Below are 26348 nucleotides of genomic sequence, written 5' to 3' on the forward strand. Positions count from 1 at the left end.
ATTGCACAAGATTATATTATATGAGTCTCACTTTATGAAACAATACTTGGGCGATGGGATTTTGGATTCCCTTTCACCAGGATACTGATATCATGCTGTTCTACAAGCCTGCAGACTCCATGTATTCTGTTTTCTCCTTATCAGGGAGGATATGAGGGAAACCTGCTTGTGAGATGGAATCATAGATGCCAAGATTTAAATGACTGACATAACTTAAAGGGCTTTTTACTAAGAGAGCTTATGTGGCAAATGCACAGTATTTGCTGTTGTTCCAGAGTTCTCTAGAAGCCACTGTAATAGCCTGTAATGATCTTTCTAATATTCAGACTTCCTGACGACTACATTTGCCTTCACTGTCACCCTTCCAGTATTACAACATTAAAGAACGTGAACAGGTTTTAATGATTCAAAATGAGCTTCCTGAACAAGATGGACAGGTATGAGAAACAATAGTCACTATTCAGTAATCATTTTCAAACATTATTCAGAGGGTGTTAAAAACTCAGAATTGTTTAGAATTCTGTTAGCTAAGTGATGTCTGTGCTTCACCCAGCGTTGAAAACTTGTAATAGTCCTAGAAGTAGTAGTATGTTACTTAAAGTGCCAAGATTATTAGCTGGCTTAGTATCAGCTTTTAAATTAGCATCATCCACTGCAAACACTGAAGATTCACAACCTAGAATAAAAGAACACCCCTCTACAAATTTCCTATTTTTAAGGGACAAGTTCATGATATTCTAAGTGTCTGGATTGGCATCCCATCCCAGTTGCTGGTTGGGAACATTTTTGTTGTTGGTTGCTGGAATTATTTGGAAAAAGCTGCAGCAGTACTGACTAGATTGATATTTGCTTTACAAACCAATTTCTCCTTCTCCAAATTTACAGAATTAATGAATGAATTAACTCCTAACACACACAAAAATTTTAATTTATTATCTTAAATCTAATTTAGCTTTATTTTTAGATTTTCTTTTTCTGCTTGCATCTGTAACAGCATTTCAAAACATGTCAAAAAACCACAGCAACCCATAAAAAACCTCAACAAACAAGTTTCAATTATCAAAAAGCTTTCATATTTAATAGCTTGAAATACTAGAAAATAAAGGGAATCAGAACAAAAAAACACACACAGGTATTTTAGAAACCTTAATTTGTGCTCCTCTTTGTGCTGTATAAATGGAAATTGAAGTAGAATGTGAGCAGATAATCACTGATCATATACGTGGTGTATTTCTTTTATACAAGAATTCAGAATGCAGTTGCATTAAGACTGCATTCAGAACAGTTGCAACTGTTGGAAGTTGACTGTTCTCCAGTGCGAGAAACAAGGAATAGAATGTCAACAATAGATGGGAATATATTTTAAAAATCACCTCTTGAATTATATATGGCATACAACATTTATTCAGGCACATGTCACTGCATGAATTTAACCGCAGAGGCAGGTTATATTAAAAATATGTACATTTTATGCATAAGTAAGAGAGGACAGTTTACAGAGGCAGCCAACAGATGGCAGAAATTGGTACAGAGGGGCACAAAGATGGGGTCCTCATCTGAATTCAGTCTAGCCTAAGTATTCTCAGACATGACATGCCACAGGTCACATTGCTCAGGTGGTGTTGGAGCTTCTGCCCCTGCCAGGGCAGAGGCTTTGACCCAGATAATTTTGGATGATGGATGCAGCCCTCTAAGTCCCAGGACGGAGGGACTGCCACCATGAGGTGAGGAGAGATGGTGGAGTTCAGGATTCTGAGAAGAGAGAGCAGAACAAAAAACATCCCGGACTTCAGGAGAGTGAACTTTGGCCTCTTCTAAAGAGTCTTTGAGGAGGCCCACGGGAATAGGCCCTGGAGGGAGGAGGGGCCCGAAAAAGATGGTTGAAGAAACATCTCTAGCAAGCTTAAAGGTGGCCCATCCCAATGAGCAGGGAGCAATGCAAAAATGCCAAGAGGCTTGCACGGATGAACAACAAGTTCTGGGGACAACTCAAGCACAAAAAGAAAGTATACAGAAGTGGAAAGTAGGGACAGGTAACCTGGGAATAATATAGAGACACTCTCCAGGCATGCAGACATATGGTTAGGAAAGCCAAAGCCCACCTGGAGTTGAACCTGGCAAGGGATGTTAAAGGCAACAAGAAAGGCTTCTATAAGTACTGAAGTGCCAACAGGAAGACTAGGGAAAGTGTGGGCCCACCGCTGAATGGGGCAGAGGCCCTGGTGACACAGGACATGGAGAAGGCTAAGGTACTGAACGCCTTCTTCACGAGTGAGACTTTAGGAATCCACGGCCCCGGAAGCTGCATGGAAAGTCTGGAGCAAGGAAGACACACCCTTGGTGGAAGAGGGTCAGGTTAGAGAATGCTTAAGCAAACTGGACATACCGACGTCCATGGGCCCTGACGGGATGCACTCACACCTGCTGAAGGAGCTAGCTGATGTCATTGCAAGGCCATTCTCCATACTCTTTGAACAATCGTGGCAAGTAGGAGAGGTGCCTGAAGACTGGAGGAAAGCAGCTATGACTCCTGTCTTCAAAAAGGGCAAGAAGAAGGACCCAGGGAACTACAGGCTGGTGAGCCTCACCTCGACCCCTGGGAAGGTGATGGGGCAACTGATCCCGGGAACCTTTTCCAGGCACACGAAGGCCAGGAAGGTGAATGGGAGCAGTCGGCATGGATTCACCAAGAGGATTCCCAGTCACGCTTAACTAACCTCCAGTCATGCTTAACCAACCTGATGATTTCCTATGATGCAAGGACGAGCTTGTTAGATGAGGGAAGAGCAGTAAATACTGCCTACCTTGTCTTCGGGAAGAATATCAACGCTGTCTTCCATCAGATCCTCATGGGGAAGCTAATGCAGCATGAGCTGGGTGAGCAGACAGTGAAGTGCATTGGAAAAACAGACTGCATGACTGACCCAGGGTGGTGATCAGTGGTGTAAATTCCAGTTGGCAGCCAGTAACTGGCAGTGTGCCCCAGCAGTGGTACGAAGGTAATCACTCACCACCTCTCAAAAGTAGACCAGCCAGTCTTCAAGCAATGGCTGCTTACTCCAAAAACACCTTCCCTCCGCTTTTATTGCTGAGCATAAATATACCTTTAATCAGTATGCGTCAGCTGTGTCCAGGTTGTGCCCCTCCCAGCCTCTTGCCATCTCTAGCCTACTTGCTGGGGGGCCAGAGTGGGAAAAAGAGAAAGCCATGATGCTGTGCCAGCACTGTTCGGCAACAGCCGAAATATGGGTGTGTTATCCTCACTGCTCTATCCTCAAAATCTGAAACACAGCACCATACGGCTTCTACATAGAAAACGAACTCCGTCAGAGCTAGACCTAGTACATGGTTTTAAGTTTTTTAGCCAAAATGCTTCCTGAGCAGAGGTGAGAAAGATTTGTAAAAAAATCAGTTACAAGTTTCTTCCAATGTGATTTGTGAATGGGGTGCCCAAGAGGCAGCTCCTCCTATGTCATGACAGTATTTTTTGCCCAACACACTGTTTCTTCATGGTAGCCACATGCTTGTTTTCAAAAAACAGCAATTCACAGTAAATGATCAATGGTAAAAACATACTAAGTCATATTCTACTGTGATCCTGTGACCCTAAGAAATCATTCTTCTCACTCGAGCCTGTACTACCGCTCCTTGGCTATTCATATGTTCCAGTAATTTCTCCAATACACGACCATAATGCAGTGATAAACTATTGAGCAAAATAGCTGTAGTTCCTATAGTTGCCCCAATTAAATTCCAATAGACTTTACTGTTTAGAGACTATTCTGTCGAAGAGGAACTCATCTGACAAGTAATAGCATTATGGTGTTCACATGAAACTGTTCCAAATTACCTGAACTATCAGTGTGTATAAAATCTATAAGATAGCAAGATTTGCATACAGTGAATCATATAGAAAACAACTCCCCCCATGAATTTCAAGCCAGAATCATACCATCTCTCCATGAATCATTTATTAACTCTTCTCCTCTTTTCTCTTCTCCTTACTACTACTTTTGATGATGCGTTTTCAGATACCATTCAAGCCACTCCATGACTAGCAAATATCAGAGTCAATACTGTGGTACATAATCATTCTACAGACTTGTCTTGATGTGAGAAATGATGGTTTTGAATTGAACTAAGTCAGCGTAACGTGACTGAAAGGACTGGTTAAAATACATGCCAACATATGTGTAGCTGTGTATGCTGACTTTTCCACAAGGAACCTGAGCGAAAATATTTAGCCAGTTAATTAATTTGCATCTTAGAAAACTAGAGACAAGACTGATTGGTAATGTTTAGCTTATTTGACAGTGATAATGTCATGAAATTTGTTCCCTACCAAGACTTCCCTCTAATGTAAATTGGAGTAATTTCACTCAAAAAATAACTGAAGTAGCTCTATTACTTCAGTAGTGTCATGAAAAAAAAAAATCTTCAGTGTGTGAAAGGCTGTTTGAAAACACGAGTAAATATTCACTTCTCCATGTACAACTGAATAAGACATGAACAGGCTTGCTCTTCAGCAGGAAAGATTCTGATTAGACATGTGGCTCACTTACGTGTTTTATAGCTAAGAGATAAATTTGACTTGTCTGTTTATAATTGCTTTTTATAAACCAATTTAAATTAAGAATTTGTTCACAGGCTGTGAACATCCATATATTAACTTAAAACAGGATTGTTATCTTAGGTTGCACTGTGTAGCTCATCAATAGGATATGATAACCTTCTAAAATAAGAGAGTAACAAATGCTGAACACACAAATTAATAGTGAGTAAGAAGTAACAGAAGTTCATGTGGAACTTTCATAAGTGCCAATAACATATGTCAACACATCATGCCAAACGATTTCTTACGTGAGTGTGAGTGGTAGAATGAAATGTTTGACGCTATCCCGGCTAGGTCCGTATGTATTATTAAATTATCTTCCTAGATTTTACAGGTTGTAATTCCACATTCCCCTTTTGTCTCCCTCATATATTTTCCTATAGTATTTGTGATTTTGTCCTCCTCTTAGATCAGCTTTCTTCTCTTGTTTGGGAGTAAATTCTTCTACTCTTCCTAGCTATCAGGACGAATTACCTAATATACAAATCAAAATTTGCTTCCTATCATTGTTAGTCTGTTGTTGCCCATAGAGTCATCAAACACATTGCCAGACTAGAGCTTATTGATGCCTTTTCTGACATAACACCTCTTCTTGATAAAGCATGGTTACATCACTGCTGTGTGAGATGGAGTATATTTAGCTCTAATATGGTCCTAATATGAATATCCAAATACTGTAAATACAAACATCTAATGGTGTAAGGATCAAACCACTTTGTCTATAGCAAAAGGCAATAAAGGTTTTTAAAACACAATAAGCAATGCCTTTCTTGATGAACATTAGTATGCCGTTGACACCTATATTTCCTTTTTTGCATTTTAAGAAGACAAGTCTTGACTATCTTAATACATATTAACAGCAGTGAACATAGAACAAAGTAAGCGATTTGCTAATGCATGCAGAATATGAAGAGATGTGGAAGTTACACACTATGAAGTGTCAGGCAGGCAAGTTGGTACACATTCTGCCAAGCATCTGAATACTTCTGAAGTAACATAGCTGTTCTTATGCTTTGAAGACCAATTGCCATACATTATTACCACCCTGCAGGACTGAAAAAAAATGCAACAAAAATATTCTGACTCTTAACCATCCAATTCAAAGAATTGCAGGTCAAGTCATACCAGGAGGGTAAATTAGACTCTTCTCTAAAACAAATTTTTAATTGCCTTTCAGCCACAATCACCCTAAAAGAGAGTTGTTTTTTTTTTTTTTACCAGTGCTCTCTGTTGGAATTAATTTTTCCTATTTGAGACAGTGGTGCCTGAAACATCTACATGTGTCAACCAAAGCATAGCAAAGTAAGAGCATTATTATTAGCATCATTACTAAGTTACTCTAGGTAGAAACAAATGCTCGATGATCTCTGGTTTCCCACTGTTGTATGTTTCATGATTCCCTCACATGCTGCAGCAGTAAATACAGTTTTAAATACATGAAGAGAAAAAAATGAAGTTCACCCTGTGAGTTGCTTTAAGAGTAGAATCTTAGTGATGTCAGGAGAACATTATTTCTTCACATTTAACTCAAAAGGGCATTGACTGTTCTGATCTTACATATACTCCTTTCATCTCAGCCTCTTGACCTCTCCCTCCTTCATTTTCCTTCCCTTTCAGTGACACATCTTGTTTTATCCTTCTGCCTACAGTGTTCCTGTTGTTACTGGGATGTAGCATTTACTGGACATCACAATCAAGACTGGAGTATGCAGGTACAACTGGAAAAACAATCATGGCCTTTGTGACTATTACTTCACAAAAGGAAGCTACCTCCGTTTTCTCAACGCTTCCACTGGATAATGAACATGAGAGCTATGTAAAAAATATATAACTGGGCTTTGTGTGGAAAATTAGGAGTTTGTCATGGTTATGTAGGTTGATATCAGAATCAAGTACATGAAAAGAATAAAGTAATAGTATATGACAATTACAATTTAATTCAGTGGAACGTGATATATTGTGTATGTTCCCACATGGTGCAATTTATATAGGATTCTTCTAGAACTTAATGCCATTGACCTGGGCTATCTTCTGAAAACTTGCAAGCTAAAACAACACAACCGCTGAAAACAGTAAGGCACTATCAGTAACAGTCTTTTTTCAGGTTAGGCATTTCAGTTCTTATATATGTGCTAATAAAAACCAGTTGGTTTTAAAAATTCGCAGGTTTTTTTTGCTTATGTCACAGTTTTTAAAGCAGTTTTGAAAGCTTTACTCAGTATTCATGCAGTGGTAAAAACTACATAGGTTGCTAATTTTGAAACCAACAGTACAATACCAGTGCAGTTCCTCTTCAAATTGTTTGCAAGTTAGTCTTCAAATTGATTGTATTAGCACATACTAAATATTTCCATATTCAAATGTATACACTTATCTATGCCCAATCTTGGAGAAAAAAAAAATTGTCTACACAGAACATTTCACCATAGAGAATGGGAACAATTTTAAAATTTGCTTTTTGAATAAAGGAAACATACGTATGCTTTCGAACTACTTATTAAAACAAACAAAACCTCAAAAAACATAGATCTTTTATTAATAAAAGTTTAAATACTGAAAAAAAGTAATTATAAATACTTAGTCTGATATAATCTAAATTTGGCTTTTAACTTTGGAAAAGTCATTTTTGAACCAAAACACATTTCACCAAACAGCTCTGGCATTTAATTCCTACTCCATAACAATGTGTGCTCTGCAAAAACTCCAAACAGAGTACCTACAAATGCAACATTTCTTTTGACTGTTGGTTTTATGTTAGTTTGGAAAACATAGATGCACTTAAATTTAACTGCAGCCACTGCCTAGCCATTTCACTGGAATTTCAATAGAAACGTATATGTTCAAAATTCTGACAGCCCAAACAAACAAGATAATGGGTAGTGTTTCATTTATTAGTACAAGCATTCTTAATAAAAGCAAGATTTAATTGTCATGGTGATTACACACCACTCAAAACATGAAATATACAGCGTTTAACCCAAAGAATGACTGAAGTCAAAGCATTTTATATCGATTTTCCAATTAACTAATACTGCCATGAGTCAAAGTCTTGGTTAGAAAGGGATACAGACTTTCTAAAGAACACACACCAGTTTTAAAGGCAGAGAGCTCAAGGTTGAAATTTTATCAAGTATGCTTATTATACTATATCTCAAATACAGACCTATTGAGAAACTAATGTTCGTAATACACATGCACAAATCAACTGAAATACATAAATTCTAATTTGAAGAATCTTTTTGAAATTAGACCATGTTTTCCAATCTCAAAACATTGCTGGTTGGGCAATTTTAATTTTTCTAAAATGACAAGTGATACTTCATTTTTAGGTAAAGGTTAATGTTAAGTTCCCAACTTTATAAAATGCATTCCGCTATAAAATAAACCATTGCATGCTGGTGCCTAACATTAGAGAAAAATGTTCACACAGTCCAAAATGAATGGTTTTTGCATTTCAAGGTGACAAGTACAATGTCAGACACAATCAATCGATCACTGCATAATTATTATTGCAAATGATCCATATCCATGCTGCAAACCTTAAGGGGAATTTAATGAAGCAGTAAGCACATCAATAATCAGATCTACTTCAGTCTCTGTTAAATCTCGTGATTCATAAATATGTTGTCACATTTTATTCTTCCCTGAATTCCTGTAATTATATTTGAGGAGAAGCTAACTGAAAAATAAAATTCAAATATATATCAGCTTTTCCTCTATAAAAGGGGTATCTCACTATTATATATACACCACAAAAATTAAATTTACAAAATACTACTATCAAATAAAAGGCCAAGATAGTCAAAGACAAACACAGAACAATCTCTGAAGAAAACATCAGACTCAGCCTAACATGCTTAGCTGACTTAAAATCTCTATTGAGTGCAGGTGGCAAAGTTTTGGTAGTTAGGGGCCTGTCAGGGTGGCCTCTGTGGGAGGAGGACAGGGGCTGCCTTGTGCCCCACACAGCTTGGCAATGGATCCACCACAGGCCACAGCCAAGCCCATCAGCCAGTTTAGTGATGAAGCTGTAAGAACATAGGCAAAGAAAGGGCAGAAATGTTGGAAGGAGAGAGGAGGAGGAAACAAAAGGAGAAACAGCTGAGGAAACGCCAAGGTTGGAGAAGAAGGGGGTGCAGCAGAGCAAGCACACCCCCAAGGGGACTGCAGCCCATGGAGGAACCCACGCTGCAGCACAGGAAAAGTGCGAAGGAAGGAGCTGCAGAGAGAAACTCCTATGTCCTGACCACAGTCCCTCCATGCCACACATCACCTCATGAAAGAAGGGAGTTTAACTTGTGATAATAAGAGGGGTGGTTGTTTTTGTTTCACACTACCTGAATCAGAAATTAAATTGGCAGAAATCATAGTTGACAATAAATAATTTAATTTCTTCCCAGGCAAGTCTGTTTTATCTGTGACAGTAATCAGTAAGTGATCTCCCTGTATTTAGGCTGACCCATGAGCTTTCCCACTCTTGTTCTTTCTATTTTCTCCTCTCTCCCTGTCCCACTGAGGCAGTGAGTGAGGAAGCAGACGGGTGGGAATTTGGCTGCTAGCTGGGGCCAATCCACGATATAAATATAATTCCAGAGGGGAAAGAATATATAGTGTATTGTATCCATATGTGGAAAGCAGTCACTTCTGCAGATATGTTGGACTTCAGTTTTCTGACTGCAGTAAGAACAGTTGTATTTCCATACTACGCTATTAGGAGGATCTAAATACAGATTCATCTGTTCGGCAAGGAATATCAATTCAGGAGCAGAAGTGAAACAGGAAGCCAATATGGAGAGACAGAAAAAGATGATCAAGATCTAATGAAGGATGTGCACAGATACATAGACTTCCATTGCTAAACATCCTGTTTTGTTGATAAACTGTGAGACAGTCAAACTAGTTATACAAAGTAAATCAAGTCTAATGGTATTTGTATATGTAAGTGAGAAACCATAAGCAAAATCTTGGCTCAGGAACTATCACAGTTTTGTTCAGCTTCTCAAATAGGCATACTTCGCTGGAATAAATATCCAAAAGCAAGCAGTCAATAAATTAATCTCAAGACATGAACAAGGTTTTTCAACTGCCCAGAACAGCCTCCAGGACTTGCTCATCCTTCTGACTCACCAACCAAGACCACTCAAACAGTAGTTAATATTCTACAATTGTGGATGTAGTAGCATAAAAACTCTACAGATTGTCACAGAAATAGTATTTAGAAAGGATTTCCACTAAGAGATAATCATAGTAGGACAACAGGAAAACTCTAGTCTGCTCACGCAGCCACATTTCATGCAGTCTTTGTTCAATTCCTTTCTCAAACATCCCTGGACTGATAAAAAGACATCCACACAGTTCTTTCAAAGCTGTGATGGAAACCAATGCTATGAAGAGGGACAAGAGGAAGATAAGGTTAATTGGACAAATGTAACTTCTTGCTAAAGTGAGGGCCGAGAGTGGGAAATAGGTTCTGTAATTAAAGTATATAGAGTATACGATGCAAGTCTGTCATATAGCTTTACACAAAATGCACGAATTCTGCTGAAAGAAATAACAGTAATACATACATTCTTAATAACCTACTTAAACTCAATTTCGTCACACATTAGCACTTGTGTGTGTATGTCTGTGTCTAAAGGGATGCATATTATTGTTACAAACCAGAACTATATTGCTTGCTTAAGCCACCGTTATGCAACACTGTATATAATGGAGCATAATACAGATTTTCTTCTCTTGTTCATATTGTTACTTTGTACAAATAATAGAATGTTGTTTTACAAAATACTGTAGCAGGTCAAAAAAAAAAAAAACCTTCAAGACTGAATGTACTGGATGAAGAAATGTTACTGTCAAATACTCTAAATTGAAATTACCTTTCTCTTCTATTTAATTTCCCTTCTTCATATTAAAAAAAAAAGATGATTTTGCAAAATCTTTTAATGCTTTACGTTTTGTTGTGATTTTTAGTTCCTGTCATTCCAAAATGAATTATTATACATATAATTTTTAAACCAACTTATGTGTATATATCAATAGATACAAAAATACAACCTACTGAAGACTGTCTTAGATTCTACCTTAACTAACTGTAATCCTGTTTTCATTCAACATATCTATAAGTCCTTTCATTTCAGCCATCCAGATCGCAGAGTTATAAATTGTAATACTTCATTATTCAGGTTTATTGAGTTGGATACCCTTGAAAATCCTTAATATTCATATCAGCATACTCTAACATTAAATAATTTTGTATTTTTCTGTGTTAATAATAGAAGGTACATATTTATTCAACATTAGCGGTAAGGCAGTCAGATACAGAGTATGAAGCTACATGTTTTATTTAAGGTCTCAGTGGAAAGCAGCATAAGGATCATTTTGACTCTGAAGGTACCTGCAGCTTTTCAGCTAGTATGTTTGATTTTTCTTAACTAAAAAGACCTAAATGTTTTGATTACTCAATAATTCTATGCAACAACATCTATACTGCTGAAGCGTTCCACTGGCAGTGTTTTCAACATACTCATTTAGTCTTTCAATTTAATTCATATTGTATCTCAACTGTCTGTAGCTCTTTAAACACAGTGAGTAGCACATTTCTGTCTTAGTCTGATGTTATTGGGAAGCCCTCATTTAAGAGAGAAATACCTTGATTAATGCACACAATGTCAGTGCTGCAAAATAAGCAGTAAGTAAAGTTAATAGAAAAATATGAGAAGAATTGCATGGCCCAAAGGATATCTAACTCCCTACTCCAATTTTAAAAATGCTAAGATACTGGTTCTTTATTTTGTCTTTTTAGTAATTTTCACATCTGTTTAGTGTTCTCATTTCCTTTAGATAAAAAGCCTTTGTATTGCTTCACCTACAAACTTGTCCTGTAGCACATAAAGACCACAGGCTAGATTTGAAATGACACTTTCCTAATTCAGAAAGGCATACTCTATGCCTGCATATATTTGCTAGTGCATAAGAACCTGTAAGACTTCTGTTTGGCTGAATGAAATAGCATCTGCCTTCAAATATGTGAACTGACACAGACTCCTCTATGTGCATTAAGATATCCCTAAACAGGAGAAGCTTACCAACAAAAATCACCAGAAATGCTACTATAAAGTAGTTTTAACTCCTAAATATTTAGCCCGACTAAATTTCTGATACAGTCTTTCTATTGCTCCCTGTCCCTCCAGCTTTCTCCCCAAATGTTCATCTGAGGTATGTTCTGCTAATACAGGCAAGTGCAACACACAGTTCTTGCTATTGGACCCAAAAGCTTTATTCCTCAGGGTTGTCAAAACAACGTTCTGTTGCCAGAAGAAATTATCTTGTTGCTATTGCATACAAATTTTTTCAATTTGTTTCTCTGTATCTGCCTACTCTAGTTTTGGGCAAAACCAAATTTCATTTGCTGACATGCTTTCTGCCTTATTCAATCAAGTATTATTCTGAAGCTACTACTGAAAATCTCTGCTAAATATATACAAAATCTCTGAAAACCCATTCCCTATTATTAAAAAGAACAGCAGACTGACAGAAATGAAGCACATCTCTGACTAAGCAGACATTAATTAGATGTTTATAAAATTTATAAAATTTTATTATGGCATATTAAGGTAATTTTAGTTCAGCATTTTCACAGCATATAACAAAAGATGGAAAACCGGTAATTTGTATATTTAAAAATGCATTTACCAATGATTTTGTTCCAGTTCTTCTTACAATATTTAATTGCATATGACTAACTTTTTAATGAGATGCAGTAACTTTAAACTCCCATCTTCTGACTTGGAACATAAATTGAACATGAGGTCTGTGAGAACTCAAAACAGTCCAGTCGAAACTACCAAATGGAAAACACGCAATCATGGAACTGCTTGCTTGGGAAACAAGCAGTTTGCTTGTGCTGTCAGGTCAACAAATTATGCTTATATTTCAAAATATGAAAAAGAGTAGTAGGAATACTATACAGAAAGATCAGGTTTGGAAACGTATGGATTCCATGAAAGAACCTGAGCAGTCTCAGCTTTCAACCATCAGCATTTCACCCACCGATAGTTATGCTTCTGTTTCCAAGGGAAGCGGAAGTGAGAAACTTTACAGCCCTCTAACTGAAAAAAAATTCCCTTGGTACATTCTGGGCAAAATCACAACACCTTTTGGGAGGTGAGTTGCACTATAAAACGTGAATGATAATCTGCAGTGATCAAGAACACCTTGCATCATCTCTGCAACAAACTTGCATTGGAGAAAGGTGTATGATACTGCAGCAGGACCAGGATATAAAAGGGTCCATACCCTTTTAAAGTTAGAGAGGATATAGATGCTTTTGATTTCAGGATTTAGGCATAGTCCCTGAATCAGTAATACTTGAAAGTCCTCAAAGTTTATTGGTCAATATGAAATTGGATATTGATGAACTCTGCTACAGCACAGATGCCTGTACATAAAAGTACCATACCAAGAAAAGTTCTCCTTTCACTAGGAGAGGAGGAGAGTATAAGCATCAATAAATTGCCTGGGCTGTCAACAACTACAGATCTGCTTTGACAGGATTAAGAGTACTAAAATATTTCTTTCTGAAATCTTGATACGAGTATTTAAAATCAACAACTAATCAAGACTGTTCCATCCAACAGACTGAATTACTGGCTGCACACTACATTCATGCACAATGTTTTTAGTTAGATGAACATGTTCACAGTTTGCTTGCCATAAAAGGAACTTGACATCAGCAGCAGTAGAATAAAAAAAAAAAAAAAAAAAAAGGCCAAAACCCCACAACCAAACCTTTTACAGGATACGAGTTAAGAAGATACTATAAATGCAAAGAAACTGCAACTCTCTTTTTCTTTGTAAATAGTGCAGAAGATTTCTATATTATACATGGAATGAAACAACAGGTAAGCACTGCCACGTAAAGCAGTGAATAATATGGAAAAATCTCTATCAATGAAAATAAATTTATTTTACAGCTTTTAAAAAAGGAAAAACTACATTTTCACAAAAGTTAGCTACTTGAAATTTTAATACTATTACTGAGGACCTTTTATATAATTATATAATATACTGTTGTGGTGCCAGGAGAAAGCATTTCAAATGCTGCTGTGAGTTTATATATTGCACCTGCATATGTAAAAGCCTATTGTTTACATACTGCATCTTCTACATGCAGATACATACACACATGCACTTGATACAGATAAGAGCTTAAAAAATCATACAGTTTCAGAAATAAGTTTTCTATGAATACAATTCATCTTTATTTCTAAACCAGAAGAAAATAATCAGGTTCTGCTACAAATAGAAAAAAAAGTTAATTCTCTGCTTCTTCCAACTAGTCTTATTTTGAGTTCTATTCAAATCATTTAGACTAGGAAAGTTAAATTAAAACTGGAAAGAATGCTTAATACCTAGGTGTAGTAGTGCCAAAATAAAGATGGGTGTTCTCCTGTTTAATGAATTTTGTTAATAAAAAAATCCAAAGAAACAAACAAACAAACAAACAAAAAAAAAACAACACAAAAAAAGCCTAAAATGAGACAACATAAAACAGAAGTAAAAAGGACAAAATAACAGTGGAAGGAATAGATTTTAAAATGTAAAATATTAATTACTGGAAGATTTAAAAAACAGGAAGTAGCACCATCAGAAACTGCTTATTATTGCATTTTTTGCTTAAAGCATGTATATAAATGTATCTCTAAAAGGAATAACTATTAGAGTTCATTAATATAAAATACAACACACTGAAAATAATAGAAATCTGCATAGCTACCTGTAAGAAAATGTATTTCATTAAGTTTTCCAATTAACAAAGATTCATAGGCTTGGGGGTGGGGAAGAGCTGTTAGCTTTTAAACCTTTTGAGCTACTGCCACAAAGAAATAGAATAATTCATGTCCTTTCACCTTATTGTGCATGTTAGAAAAAAGGGTTTATCTTCAAATATTTACTGTGTATTTCTTTTGGATGATGTTAACCACAACAGCAGAACACAGGATTGCTGAATGAAAAATAGATTATGACAGTTAACTGATCTGATTTATAAATCTAAAAATAGAAGTAAATTAATCCTTCCCTTAGCAAAAATGCAGCTTCAATAAAGGATCATGGTAAGGGTTAAAGATAAGCAGCAATGAGAGTTTCTGTTACACACATGGATACCTGCTTGTGAAAATTAAAGTGACTTGTAGTACAGAACACGGGGGAAAAAAAAAAAAAAAAGAAGAGAAAAAGACAAAATCATAAGGCTCAGTGATTGGTGAGCTCCTGAAATGATAGCACAGGTCAAAGAACTGAAATAAGAAACTTAAAAGTCCGCACATAGTGCCTTTTGCTCAGATGACAGAAGTTACTACAATACATTGGAGGGTCAACAGAAATTAGAAGGAACCATAAAGAGAGATTTACAGCATGAACTACAAGCAATTTAACATATCAGCAGTGATTTACTGATAATATATCTAAGACTCACATGTTGCTCGTATGCAGCCTGTTTTGCAGAGATGGCCCAGATTAGCTGCAAGCCTGTCTATTTTTACATAAATTAAAATAAAATAAATAAATAGATTGTCAAATGAGTTTAAAATATTTCCCCAGAAGATGTACAGGCTTTGAAGAGGAACACAGAAATTTTTTTTTAAGTACGTATATTCATTCACTGATTTATTTTTAGTTTTTAATGTTTTGGGGTGGGGGGGATGGGGGGTGGGGGTGTATGGTGTGGTTTAAAAGAAAAAAGGTTTCTTATCTGAAGCTGGATGAATTAACAGGTTAATAACTTCACTAATTCACAATATACATGTCACAGCACAACATTATTTTTAAGGTGAGAGGGTTTTGCTGCAAGGAATCTGAACAATGCTGAATATAAAAATTACAGGAATAAGTACATTTTATCTATTTCTTTATCTGCGATTGTCAATTGCCAGAAACTTCAAAAGCCAAAGTAGACTGTGACAACTAATATAAAACCAACTAGGTCAAGTAACAGAAATTAGAAGTTTTAATCACATTAATATTGTTTCATTTCTTACAAAGAAAGCAAATTCTTAACAGCCACAAGTGATGCAGCATTCGTTTTATGACTGAACCACACAGTGAATCTTACAGATACAACTGTAGCATTTTCTAAGGCAATGAAAAGAAAGCAATGCACTATGCCACATCTTGCAAACCCTGAAAATAAATTGCAGCTTAATGTTAATGAACCAGTTTGTTTAAACTCCCATTGGAAATGCAAGCACATGTACCGAACACTAGCTACACTAAGCTATCCTGCAGTATACACACCTTTACATATTAGAAAACATGCTGTAACTACAGGCTAAAATCTACAGTTCCAAAGTCAATTTATTAATAAAAGATTGACATGGAGAGAGACACTACCTACCCACAAATACATCATCATCTTGAAAGAAATCAAGGGCTCTGTCAGCAAACAGAAGTCTCCTTACTTCACCAAGTATGTCTGGAAGGAAAACTGAAAACAGTGGGTAGAAAATCTTGCCTTTTTCTGTCAAGTCCTCACAGTTCTCTTCTTTTCTTATACAAGGTTTTTTTTTTTTTTTTTTTTGGTTTGTTTATGAGAATAGCATTCGTTCAGTGGCTCTTTCTGCGTGTGAAGTGACTTGCTTCAGGCTGTCTTTTTTCTTCCCTTTTTCTCCCTAACTCAGTCTGTCCTTTCTTTACTGTCAAGCTTGCTTAGGTAACAATTCTTGGTGTATCTATTTAATGAGCAGGTCCGTGCACTAAAGGCAGCCAACTACATTGGAGAGAGCACAAAAAAAAAAAAAAAAAAAAAATAGTAATAATAAATAAATAAATGGAAATATACCACTTCCTGATTGTTATTATGAGATCTACAGACGCCCCCTCTGTAGGAATTTATAGGAGGATTTTTAAGATGTCTTGAGGGGGGGGGAGGGGGAAAAAAAAATCATCACAGAATAGCAGGTGACTCCAGTGACTCTCAAGCCATTACCTCTCCTTGCTAAAGGACCCAGTTCACAAATCCTGCATTTGAGAAATTTTTAAACTCAAAGCAAAGCTCCTACAGAAAAGAAAGGAACATGTACTGCACCCTGCTTCTCCTTTATCTCTTTAAATGTACTTCAGATAAAAGCCGCATCCAGTCAGGTCAAGGCCTTTCCCAATCTTATTACGCTAACGCAAGAGTGTTCAACATACTTTTCTACAGCCATCTACTGACTTCATGGTGTTATTGCTGCTGCTGTTAGTACTGCTGGGAGATAACTGCCAATATGAGTAACAGGGAAATACTAACAGTAATTCAGACAATAGCAAAAGTCTTTGTGCTGACTTAATTGATTTTTGATAGTTTTTTTTTTCTTGCCACAATATGTAATTTAAAATTAAAATTATAAAGAATTGTGGTTTGTACATTTAACAAAGCCTAATACAGAGAACTGGTCTTTTTTTTTTTTTTTTAATGTTGAAGATACTTTATGCAAATTAATGAGTACACAAGTAACTCAGGGGTTTTTGACTGCAGTTCAGACTTTTATCATTTGCTCCAGGAAGTATTTGTAACTCATTTAACCTGTCTCATTGTAATGCACAATATATTTAGTAAATTGAGCAAGAGCATCCTCAGGTGAGAAACAATTTTACAAGGTAAAGGAGACAAGCCTTGACCACTTTTTAGGCTGTAATATCAGTCTTGAAAATCATCCCTGACCTTGTGAACTGGCACCATATCACACTGTTACCATAGTGTGCTTTAGGTATTGATGCAGAAATCTACAAACACAGTCTGTCTACTAAGTGCATCAACTACTATAGTATATACATAATGTTTATAAATCAATGAAAAAAATAAAAAAGGAGGTATAAAAATGGCCATGGGAATGAGATTAAACAGAACTTTTGTTTTATTTTTATGTTTGATTACTTATTAATTATCTCTGATCATGGACTGTGCACTTCAGACAAAAAATTGCTGTTCTTTTTAACTAAAGACTCCAGCCAGTTTACATATTCGGCCTAACCATACAAGGTAAAATGTCACCTAAATAATTAAAATGCATTAACTAAATTGCATAATCATTCACTGCACCAGGGCAGGTGGCAAATGGATAGACACCTGCTGAAACAGCGTATAACAAGGAGACATAATAGCCAAACAGGACTGGGGGGAGCGAACTAAAAATCTATACTGTTAAACAAATGGTAATCAGAGGAGTCTTAAAGACTCCTGCCTCTGGGGTGAATTCAAAATAAAAATAACTGGTATACCACTAATATTTCAATGCTGATTTAACATAGAAAAATGAAACAATGATTTCATGTGACACTTAATTCTAAGATGTATATAGAGAAGTTTATACAGATAAACAGAGACATATATACACACACAGCTATTTAAGTGAGATCCCCTAAATACTATGTCCAGGTAACAGGCAACAGGTTGTTTCCGTGGAAGCAGAAAAGCAAGATTTAACGTACCAATTACTAAAGTGATAACTTTTCATAGAATCACAGACTGGTTTGGGCTGGAAGGGACCTCAAAGCCCCCCCAGTCCCACCCCCTGCCCGGGGCAGGGCCCCTTCCCCCAGCCCAGGGGGCTCCCAGCCCCGTCCAACCTGGCCTTGAACCCTTCCAGGGAGGGGGCAGCCACAGCTGCTCTGGGCACCCTGGGCCAGCGCCTCACCCCCCGCACAGGGAAGGATTTCTGCCTTCTATGTCATGTAACTCTGCCCTCTGTCAGTTTAGAGCCATTCCCCCTCACCCTATCCCCAAACCCCCTGACCCAGAGTCCCTCCCCACCTCTCCTGTCCCCCCTTTAAGCCCTGGGAGGCCGCTCGAAGGTCTCCCCGGAGCCTTCTCTTCCCCAGGCTGAACCCCCCCAACTCTCTCAGCCCGGCCTCCCAGGGGAGCTGCTCCAGCCCCCCCAGCATCTCCGTGGCCTCCTCTGGCCCCGCTCCAACAGGTGATATGCAAGGACAATATAACGTTAAATAAGTTTAGTATGATTTTATAAAGTAAAGCCACCTCACAAAAGTAGTCTTCAAAAGGAAAAGAACAGCCTATTGTTTACAGTTTTGGGTTAAATCATCTGCCAATTTAACCACCAACATTCAGCAATTTAACAGGCCTAAAGCCGGTCACCTTTAAGCTGTACACTTTCACCTCATTTTGTCTACTGTATAGTGCACTCTGTTCTTCTGTATTCAATTACACTATAATAAACACGAAATATCACGCTAGAATGAATTAGATTATACTGGTTAAGCTGAAAATACATTTTCTGATAATGTATCTACACATCTGTCAGCCAGCAGTTCTTTCTGATCTGTGCACCTGAATTGAACACACGAGGCTTTAGAATTTTCAAAGACTGGTTAAAGATTTTATTAATATGATAAAAGAATGTGCACAGCTATTGCCTGTAAATCACTTTTATATCAAAATTTCCCTGGTTTTGAGCATAGGCAGCATATAAAATTTTAGCGAATTGTGTCCCAAGGCTCTCAACTAATCTTGCTGTATTCTAAATTCTCTTCATTATTAAATTGGTTACTCAATTCTTCATATCTTACCCCTTCAAACAAGTAGAGCAATTTCTAATGCTGCTACACAAAACCATTCATTTGAAGTGTTTTATTTTTAGTAGAGGTATTATAAAATGCTTTGTTCATTGTATCATCTCTAATTTCTGCAGAGGTAGAAAAATATAGATAAAAACAAGATTGAAAACAGGTATATTACTCTGGTTTTTTGCACCTATGACTAAAGTCTAAAACAAACCCTGTATGCTAGGGTTAATTCTTACATGTTCTGGATTTGCAAGCAGTGTCAAGAAAAGTAAATAGAAGGTACTGACCACGATCTTTTTAACAAAGGCTGGTCCCAGAGAGCTGTCCTTGGGTTCAGGTCAAAGGCTATTGAAATCAACGAGAATCTTACTGTTCTTTTAAAGAACAGGCAATCAGAAACTCTATTCCAAATATGAGTATATGCTATTTGCTGTGAAATAACGGCCCATTTCCTCTGATGCTACCATAGATGTTCATATGAGACTCTTCTATACGGGCACTGAAAAGTATTTTAGTTTCAGAGCATGACACTTCTGTATCAGCTCTTTCTCCAGGCTTAATTTTTATAATCAATCAGAACACCAAACGTTTAGCCTATGGAATGACAAGGGATTGGTGAAATAGTAAGGGCAGATAAAAATAGTTGATAATGCAAAAATGAATTAATAGATTGTCTAATCATAACTAATGTTGATTATGATCAGCACATTATTATTGGCACCTAAACAACTCAGATTTTAGAAAAATCAAGATTCTACACATTCCATTACCTTATTAAAGAGGCATAATTTATAGTCAGATCTTGGCATATTTATTAATGACGAAGAAGACTGGAAATAGAATCGATATTGCTGCTTAGTGCATTGGAAGATAAGGAAATGCAGACTAAGTTTCTCATCTTGCAGGGTATGTAAGATTCCTAGGAAATCCAGGAATATTAAAGTAATCTCAGTGTTAAATGGTACAATCCCTATTTTGCTAGGTGCTGTATAAACATATAGAAAGATATTGAAATCATATATCTGAGTCCTGGATTGCAAAGACAAAACTTTTATTGACTTTAATTAGTCCATGTTTTCTACTAAAGTCTCTGTGCTTTAGAATTTAAACCAGGGGGTGTGGGGGCAAGGGTGGTTGTTTAAAAATATTTTTTAAATAAAAGAGGGAGGGAATGTGATGGTAATGTTTATGCTGACGTTACTGGTGATGAATTGTTGTGTGGTGTTTTTTTTTGTTTGTTTGTTTTTGTTTTGTTTTGTTTTTTCTCTCTCCACCAAGAAAAGATACCAACCAGGCATATGATACATGAGCTGCAACAACACTAAAATCTCATAAAATTTACAGAGCACCAAAAATAATTTGAAACATTTAGAAAGCTAGAAATATTTGTGTTTGTGCTCAATGTCAACACCTTACAGCCTCATCTATCATGGCTCTTTATTAAATGAAAAACTGCAAATGTGTAGGAGGTACGGTAACAAAAGAAGCCCTTACTCTGATCTTAAAACTGCAGTGAATTAAGGGGATGGTTGTTGCTGTTGCCGGATTTTTGGGTTTTGCTTTTTGGACTTCAATATAACTGTGGAAAAATCAACTGAAGTGCAACTTTATGTATAATTCAGTTGGTTTAGAAACAATTCTGTATTTTTACCACGCACACTTTTTTTTTCCCATTTTAATTTAATTTCTGTTACTTTAGGACTTCTGTTGCTTTTAATGCAAGAATTCAGTTTCTGTGTTCATTTGCTGTATAGCCAGAGGTCAGAATATTGTCCCAGGAAAGCCTGAGAAGCAACAAGCCAACAATTTGGTCATTATACATCACCGCATTTTAAAATATTGAGTCAGGATTTCTGGCTGGCTGATGAATTGTGTTCAGTGTATAGTCCAAAGAGCGACAAGCAGGATAGAGACTGATGGGAGCCTCCTCTGATCCTAGACTCTGTGACACCTGCATGGGATTTATACAGTTCATAGCTTCACAGAGAACCATGAATATGAAATTTGCTTTCCCTTTTCTTAGCTTAGCAAGGTGACGGGAAAAAATGTGAGCGGGGTCTGACCCTTTGTTGGTATGTACATGTCATTTGTGCTGTTTCTGTAACAAAGTGAGATGCTTATTTCTCCCAACATTCAAACATTCTATCCTGACAAGACTGACTAACAGACTATAATTAAACCAGATTATTAGTGATCATGGTTCAACTGGTAACAGTTCCACCCCTTGGCCACAATTTCAATGACAGGTGCTATATTGTTGCTGCTTCTCCACTGCTTTTAGTGAGAAGAGCTGTAGCCAGTAGTTCTGACAAGGAAACCCTGGCAGCCACAGGAAAACCTCACAAACTCTCTCGTGGTTTTAAACTGCCACAACTGGGCTTTAGCTTCAGTCCTGATCATGGAGGGTGCCACTGTGGGACGATGATGGATTTGACTTTATTTGGAATATGGTCTGTGAAAGGATAACAAAGGCTTACAAAGTCCTTTCTGAGAGAATTAACACAAGGACAGTGGGATCAGAATTGACTGGTTATTAGAAAATATTGTTTTAACTACATTTCCTGAAATATTATCATGTGTCTCCAATCTTCCTCTCCTAGATAATGCCCAGGTGTTTTTGCAAATCTTTATCTTGATTTTAGAGATTATACTTATGCTGATAAAAAGAAACAAATCTGTTTCAGCACGTAATCACACTTGAACAAAGCAAGTTGGATATCAAATACTGAGTACTGGTCGCAAGTAGCTCTCAATTTGTCTGTTCCTTGAGAACTTACATTGGCTGAATAAAATTAAATGAATTAAATAGCTCAGGATATTCTTGAGCAGAAAAAGAAACTAATGCCATCAGAAAAATCACCTCCATTTTCACAGTAGGACACAATTGTATTCTCTTAGGACAGGCTAATCTGAAACCAACTGTTGCTAACTACTCTCTTTTCATTGAAACACAGGAAGATTCTCTTCAAGATAGTACATTCGACTTCACTTTGGATAAAGAACTTTTACCCAGTAGTACAACAAACTAATACTGTTTCTCAGCTAAACATCAGCCAACACATTTCTGCTAGCAGAGGCATACATCAGTTCATGTCAGTTGATACAAGGACCTTATGGGGGAGGGCAGAGGGGAGGGGGGTGGACGACACCCAGATAAATTACGAAAAGCTTGCCTCACTTGCACAAAACATAAATACAAAGTTAGGTCCATGACTCCTTTATTTTTAAGTAATTACAACTTTCCTAAGGTAAGATTGCATTTTAAAAAGGGGAGTAGGGGTTGACATTTGATAATCATCACTAATATGATAAAAGGTTGCTATTACCACTGACTTAAGGACTATTTCCCTGTAATTTTCAGTTTATGAGTTTATAAATTGCTTTGTTATTTAGTGCAGGCTCCTTATATCCTGAAGTCTTTATGCACTGGATGATAACAAATGGATCAGTTTTATCACTTATAATAGTTCAGTAAATCATGAAACAGCCTACCTTTCAGCAAAGCCATCATATAGAACTTACCACAACAAACCTATCAGTTGTTATTCCTGACTATATACCTGACAAAACAAATTCATGCTCTGTCTCCTTGTCACACTTGTTTAAGAGGGTGAGAACAGCTCGTAATGGAAGGTTAGTTATATCACTGTTTTGATGTGGTGAGGGGCATGCCTATCTTACAGGGCAGCGGGTGCCAAGCGCACGCCGCCTGAGGTGTCCCTGCTGATGGCAGCAGCACCCTTACAACAGCCACCAGGCTCAGGCCACCTGAAATCCTGCTTTCTCAGGAAGAGCACCAGGATTTGCTCTGCCATTAGGCTGCCTAGGATCTCCACCGTTTTCCTCAAAATATCAAAGGCCTCTAAAACCAAGTCCTGGTGAAGGCAGGTATTGCCCATCTGCAGGCACGTAAAGGGACAAACAAGTAGGCGTAGGGGTCATTATTTTAGGGAGGCACTGTAAGGGGTGGGGAAATGGGAAAGTACAAAATGAACACCTTGACATTCAGAGAGCAAACATGGAAGAGAAAAGAAATGATGCAAGAGAATTCAGATGTTTTGAGATAGACTAAAAAAAAATGCTAGAGGTGCTAGTCACTCCCAGTATATTACCAGTCCCTCGGAACAGCACGGAGTTTGCTCAGCTAACAAAACAGCTCAATATGTAATTTTTAACTGGTAACTCAAAATTTCTAGATCACCCATCTCATTACAGCTAGTTTTTGTATACGACATAATGATTGAAGAGTGCAAGAACCCATGTGCACAACTGCTAGGGTACTTTTTACCCAAGCAGGTGCTGTGTTCAATAAGCAGGGAACACCCATGTGCAACCCCCAGCAGGTACTTTACATACCGAATTCTCCAATCAGGTACACAGCAGAAGTGACGGTCTGGCAGTGGAATGGGTCTGAGAAATAACTGGCTTCAGAACCTTCTTTTGGTGTTCTGTTTGAAATTCTTATTCCTCATTCTCAAGGAAATCAGAAACTGCTCGAGGAGCTTTAATGGCACCATCACATCAAGAAAAGGAAGCTGTGATGTTGCTCTTTAATAAATCGATGCCTCTTTGGCTGCCTTCCAGACCACAAAAACACTATGGGCATCTTTGCCTGCTTTTCATTTTGTGTCTTGTAGGACTCTTTCCATCATCTTTATGTCTGCATATATTCTCCACAGCCCTTTCTTTCGTTTGGCTTCTACCCTGAGACTCACTGAATATTTCCCTTTAATGGTCTCAGATCATGTTTTTCCAGAAACCCCTGATGTTTACTGGAACCATTTGTGTATTAATGACAAATCACTAGTGAGACAATAGTTAAGCCTGCATCGGTGTTTTCTTAACATGCGCAATGTGGTATATGTACACATATGCCCAAATGGTTCTGATTTTCAGAAGTGCTATCAACTTATTTTGCAATCACATCAAACATATTGGGAAACTTATGCCCATCAGTTCAAACTATGTGAGGGAAAGCAGGGATGTCAAGAGACCAACCGAGATGAAGAGTGCCTGTTGGGAGTCTGGTAGAGGGAATGTCTTCCTGTCATCTCAGAGTATAACATATCTGTGAATGGATCTGCATGCAGTTATCCATGTTCTGTTCTTGTTCACACTGAATGCTTAGAAGTACAAAGGCTCATCGCTAGATTTAGAATTTCTTTAAACATAACACAGTGAGAAATACCTGTTCCTCAAAAATAAAAGAAAATTAAGTACAACATACAACTATCTGAAAGATGTACTTACTATCATACGGCATAGTTAGGTATACTGCAGGTAAATGCACACAACATTGTTGTCTCACTGTGTTCCTTGGAGCTGACTTCTGCATTACTTCACCCACAGTGCTAGCAGATTACAACTAGGTCACTATACCCCTTCCAATATCTCCACAATAGGAACAAATATTTTCCTGGTCTTGAAAATTTTGGGAGTATGCATCTTATTGCAAAAGGTCAAGTTTTGAACATTTCTGCCTGCATATATCAAGTATTACAAAAACGGTCAGTCCTCTGATTTTATACACACTTGCACAGCCCCTGACGGGCCAATAAACTAGCCAGTAGGCAATCCAAGCTGTACCTACTTAAGTGCACCCACTGCCTTCTGGTACTATCAGAAATTCATTCAGCAAAGTGAAGCTGGATTCCCTGAACATGCATTCTCACAATTACAAAGTTCACTTATCATACAATTCTGTTTTGTCTGAAATCCAAATACCATATTGTCTCCTTGCATTAGCTACCCATTCTTTCAGTATTAAGTTGACTGTACATTAGAGATGCCATGCTTACCTCAAACACTCTCCATTAAGAGAGATACAGCCTGTACTCTAAATATTTAATTTGTGTTCTGAGATGCTCTGAATCTATGTATTTTCTATTTTCCTAAGGGGTTCATGGTTCTACATCAGTTGGATACTTCTTTCCCAGCAACAAAATGCAAAGTTAACTATTTCCAACAGCAAATGCACATGAACCAACACTGAACCAAAACAAAGTAAGTTACAGCTTATTCTGAAAACAGTTAAATTCTGGAACTATAATCTCACTCTCAAATCAAAATGTAGATTTTTCTGGTAGCACAGACTGGAAATACTCACTTCTGAGTATGTGTGAAAACTGAAATTAACTTTTTTCCTCAGGAGGGAAATTCTCCAGTAGCGTCACAAGAATCGATTGTTCTTCACTTTACAGTTCCATCTTTCATCACAGACAAATCACTAACATGGTGGCAACATTTCAATGCAGCCCCAGATTACTCCACAGTTCTGAAGCACTCCCCATAGCAAAGAGATGTTGACACTCTGAGTTGGACTAAAAGAGAGCATCAGCAAGTGGCAGAGCAAACATCTACTGCTTTTGTCTTCAAAGAAAACTATGCACACAAGAAAAAGGAGCAGCGCCTCTGTGACCACAACCTTAGGTAGCAGTATCACTGGTGTTTTTCTCTGGAACTACATTACTCAGTGGAGCCCCACTGAGACTAAATTGTAAAACGCAGATCAAAGGCATCACAGTCTCTTACCGCTTTTCACTGAGTAAGACCTTGCTAAACCACAGTATCTTTACAAAGTGATGACTGCAAACAAACAGTATTAAAGCATTTCAGAAGATACTTTGATTTTTTTTTGACACGTTAGATTTAACATGCCAGTATGAAAAAACTGCAAAGAACATTCAGAAATGGGTACCCTGCTTCTATTTAGTTAACATATCCAAAGTACATGTTATGTACAGTGCCAAGTGGTAACTAGCAGGGTTTGTTTTTCATAATGACTTGCACTTGAAGCAAGAAAATTCTCAATCAGAAGAGCTCATTAATGGAGTTCTTTCCAGGCAGAGACACTCTCAGACTGCAGTATCGGGTTGCAGAAAAGCCCATATGGTCGCTCAGTCGTAATATTTTGCATTGTTTCCCTCTGAGCATTAAACTCAGATGCTCTCTGTCCAGTAAGTCTCCACATTAGCTAAATGTTCTGAATTAACATCTTCCGTGATTATGGATATTCAAACATGCAAGTCAGAGGGCATGAACACATCAAACGTATGTTAAAATTTTCTTAGCCTAAGATACATATTTTAAGACTAATTCTATGTTTCAAACGCCAATAGCGTACACGTTCCTCACACCACGTGGCAAAGGAAGGAGCACGCGCTCCCTGTGCCCCCGG

The 26348-nt window shown here is 37.4% G+C and overlaps 1 protein-coding gene across 17 annotated transcripts in view; it reads right to left on the bottom strand.

The window, feature by feature from the left end:
* RBFOX1 (RNA binding fox-1 homolog 1) overlaps window positions 1-26348 on the bottom strand; it is a 1320820-nt gene that overhangs the window by 368455 nt on the left and 926017 nt on the right. Inside the window, exon 1 of one of the 17 annotated variants that reach the window (XM_032983552.2) lies at window positions 16005-16370. The exons of the other annotated variants lie outside the window; for them this stretch is intronic. Coding sequence (XP_032839443.1) covers window positions 16005-16022 — 18 coding nt within the window. The 5' untranslated portion in view covers window positions 16023-16370. Of the gene's footprint in view, window positions 1-16004; window positions 16371-26348 lie in introns of those variants that run through there. 17 annotated transcript variants of the gene reach the window in all.

This window comes from Tyto alba, unplaced genomic scaffold (genome assembly GCF_018691265.1).
Source record: "Tyto alba isolate M040663 unplaced genomic scaffold, T.alba_DEE_v4.0 Super-Scaffold_28, whole genome shotgun sequence".
Lineage (NCBI taxonomy): Eukaryota > Metazoa > Chordata > Aves > Strigiformes > Tytonidae > Tyto > Tyto alba.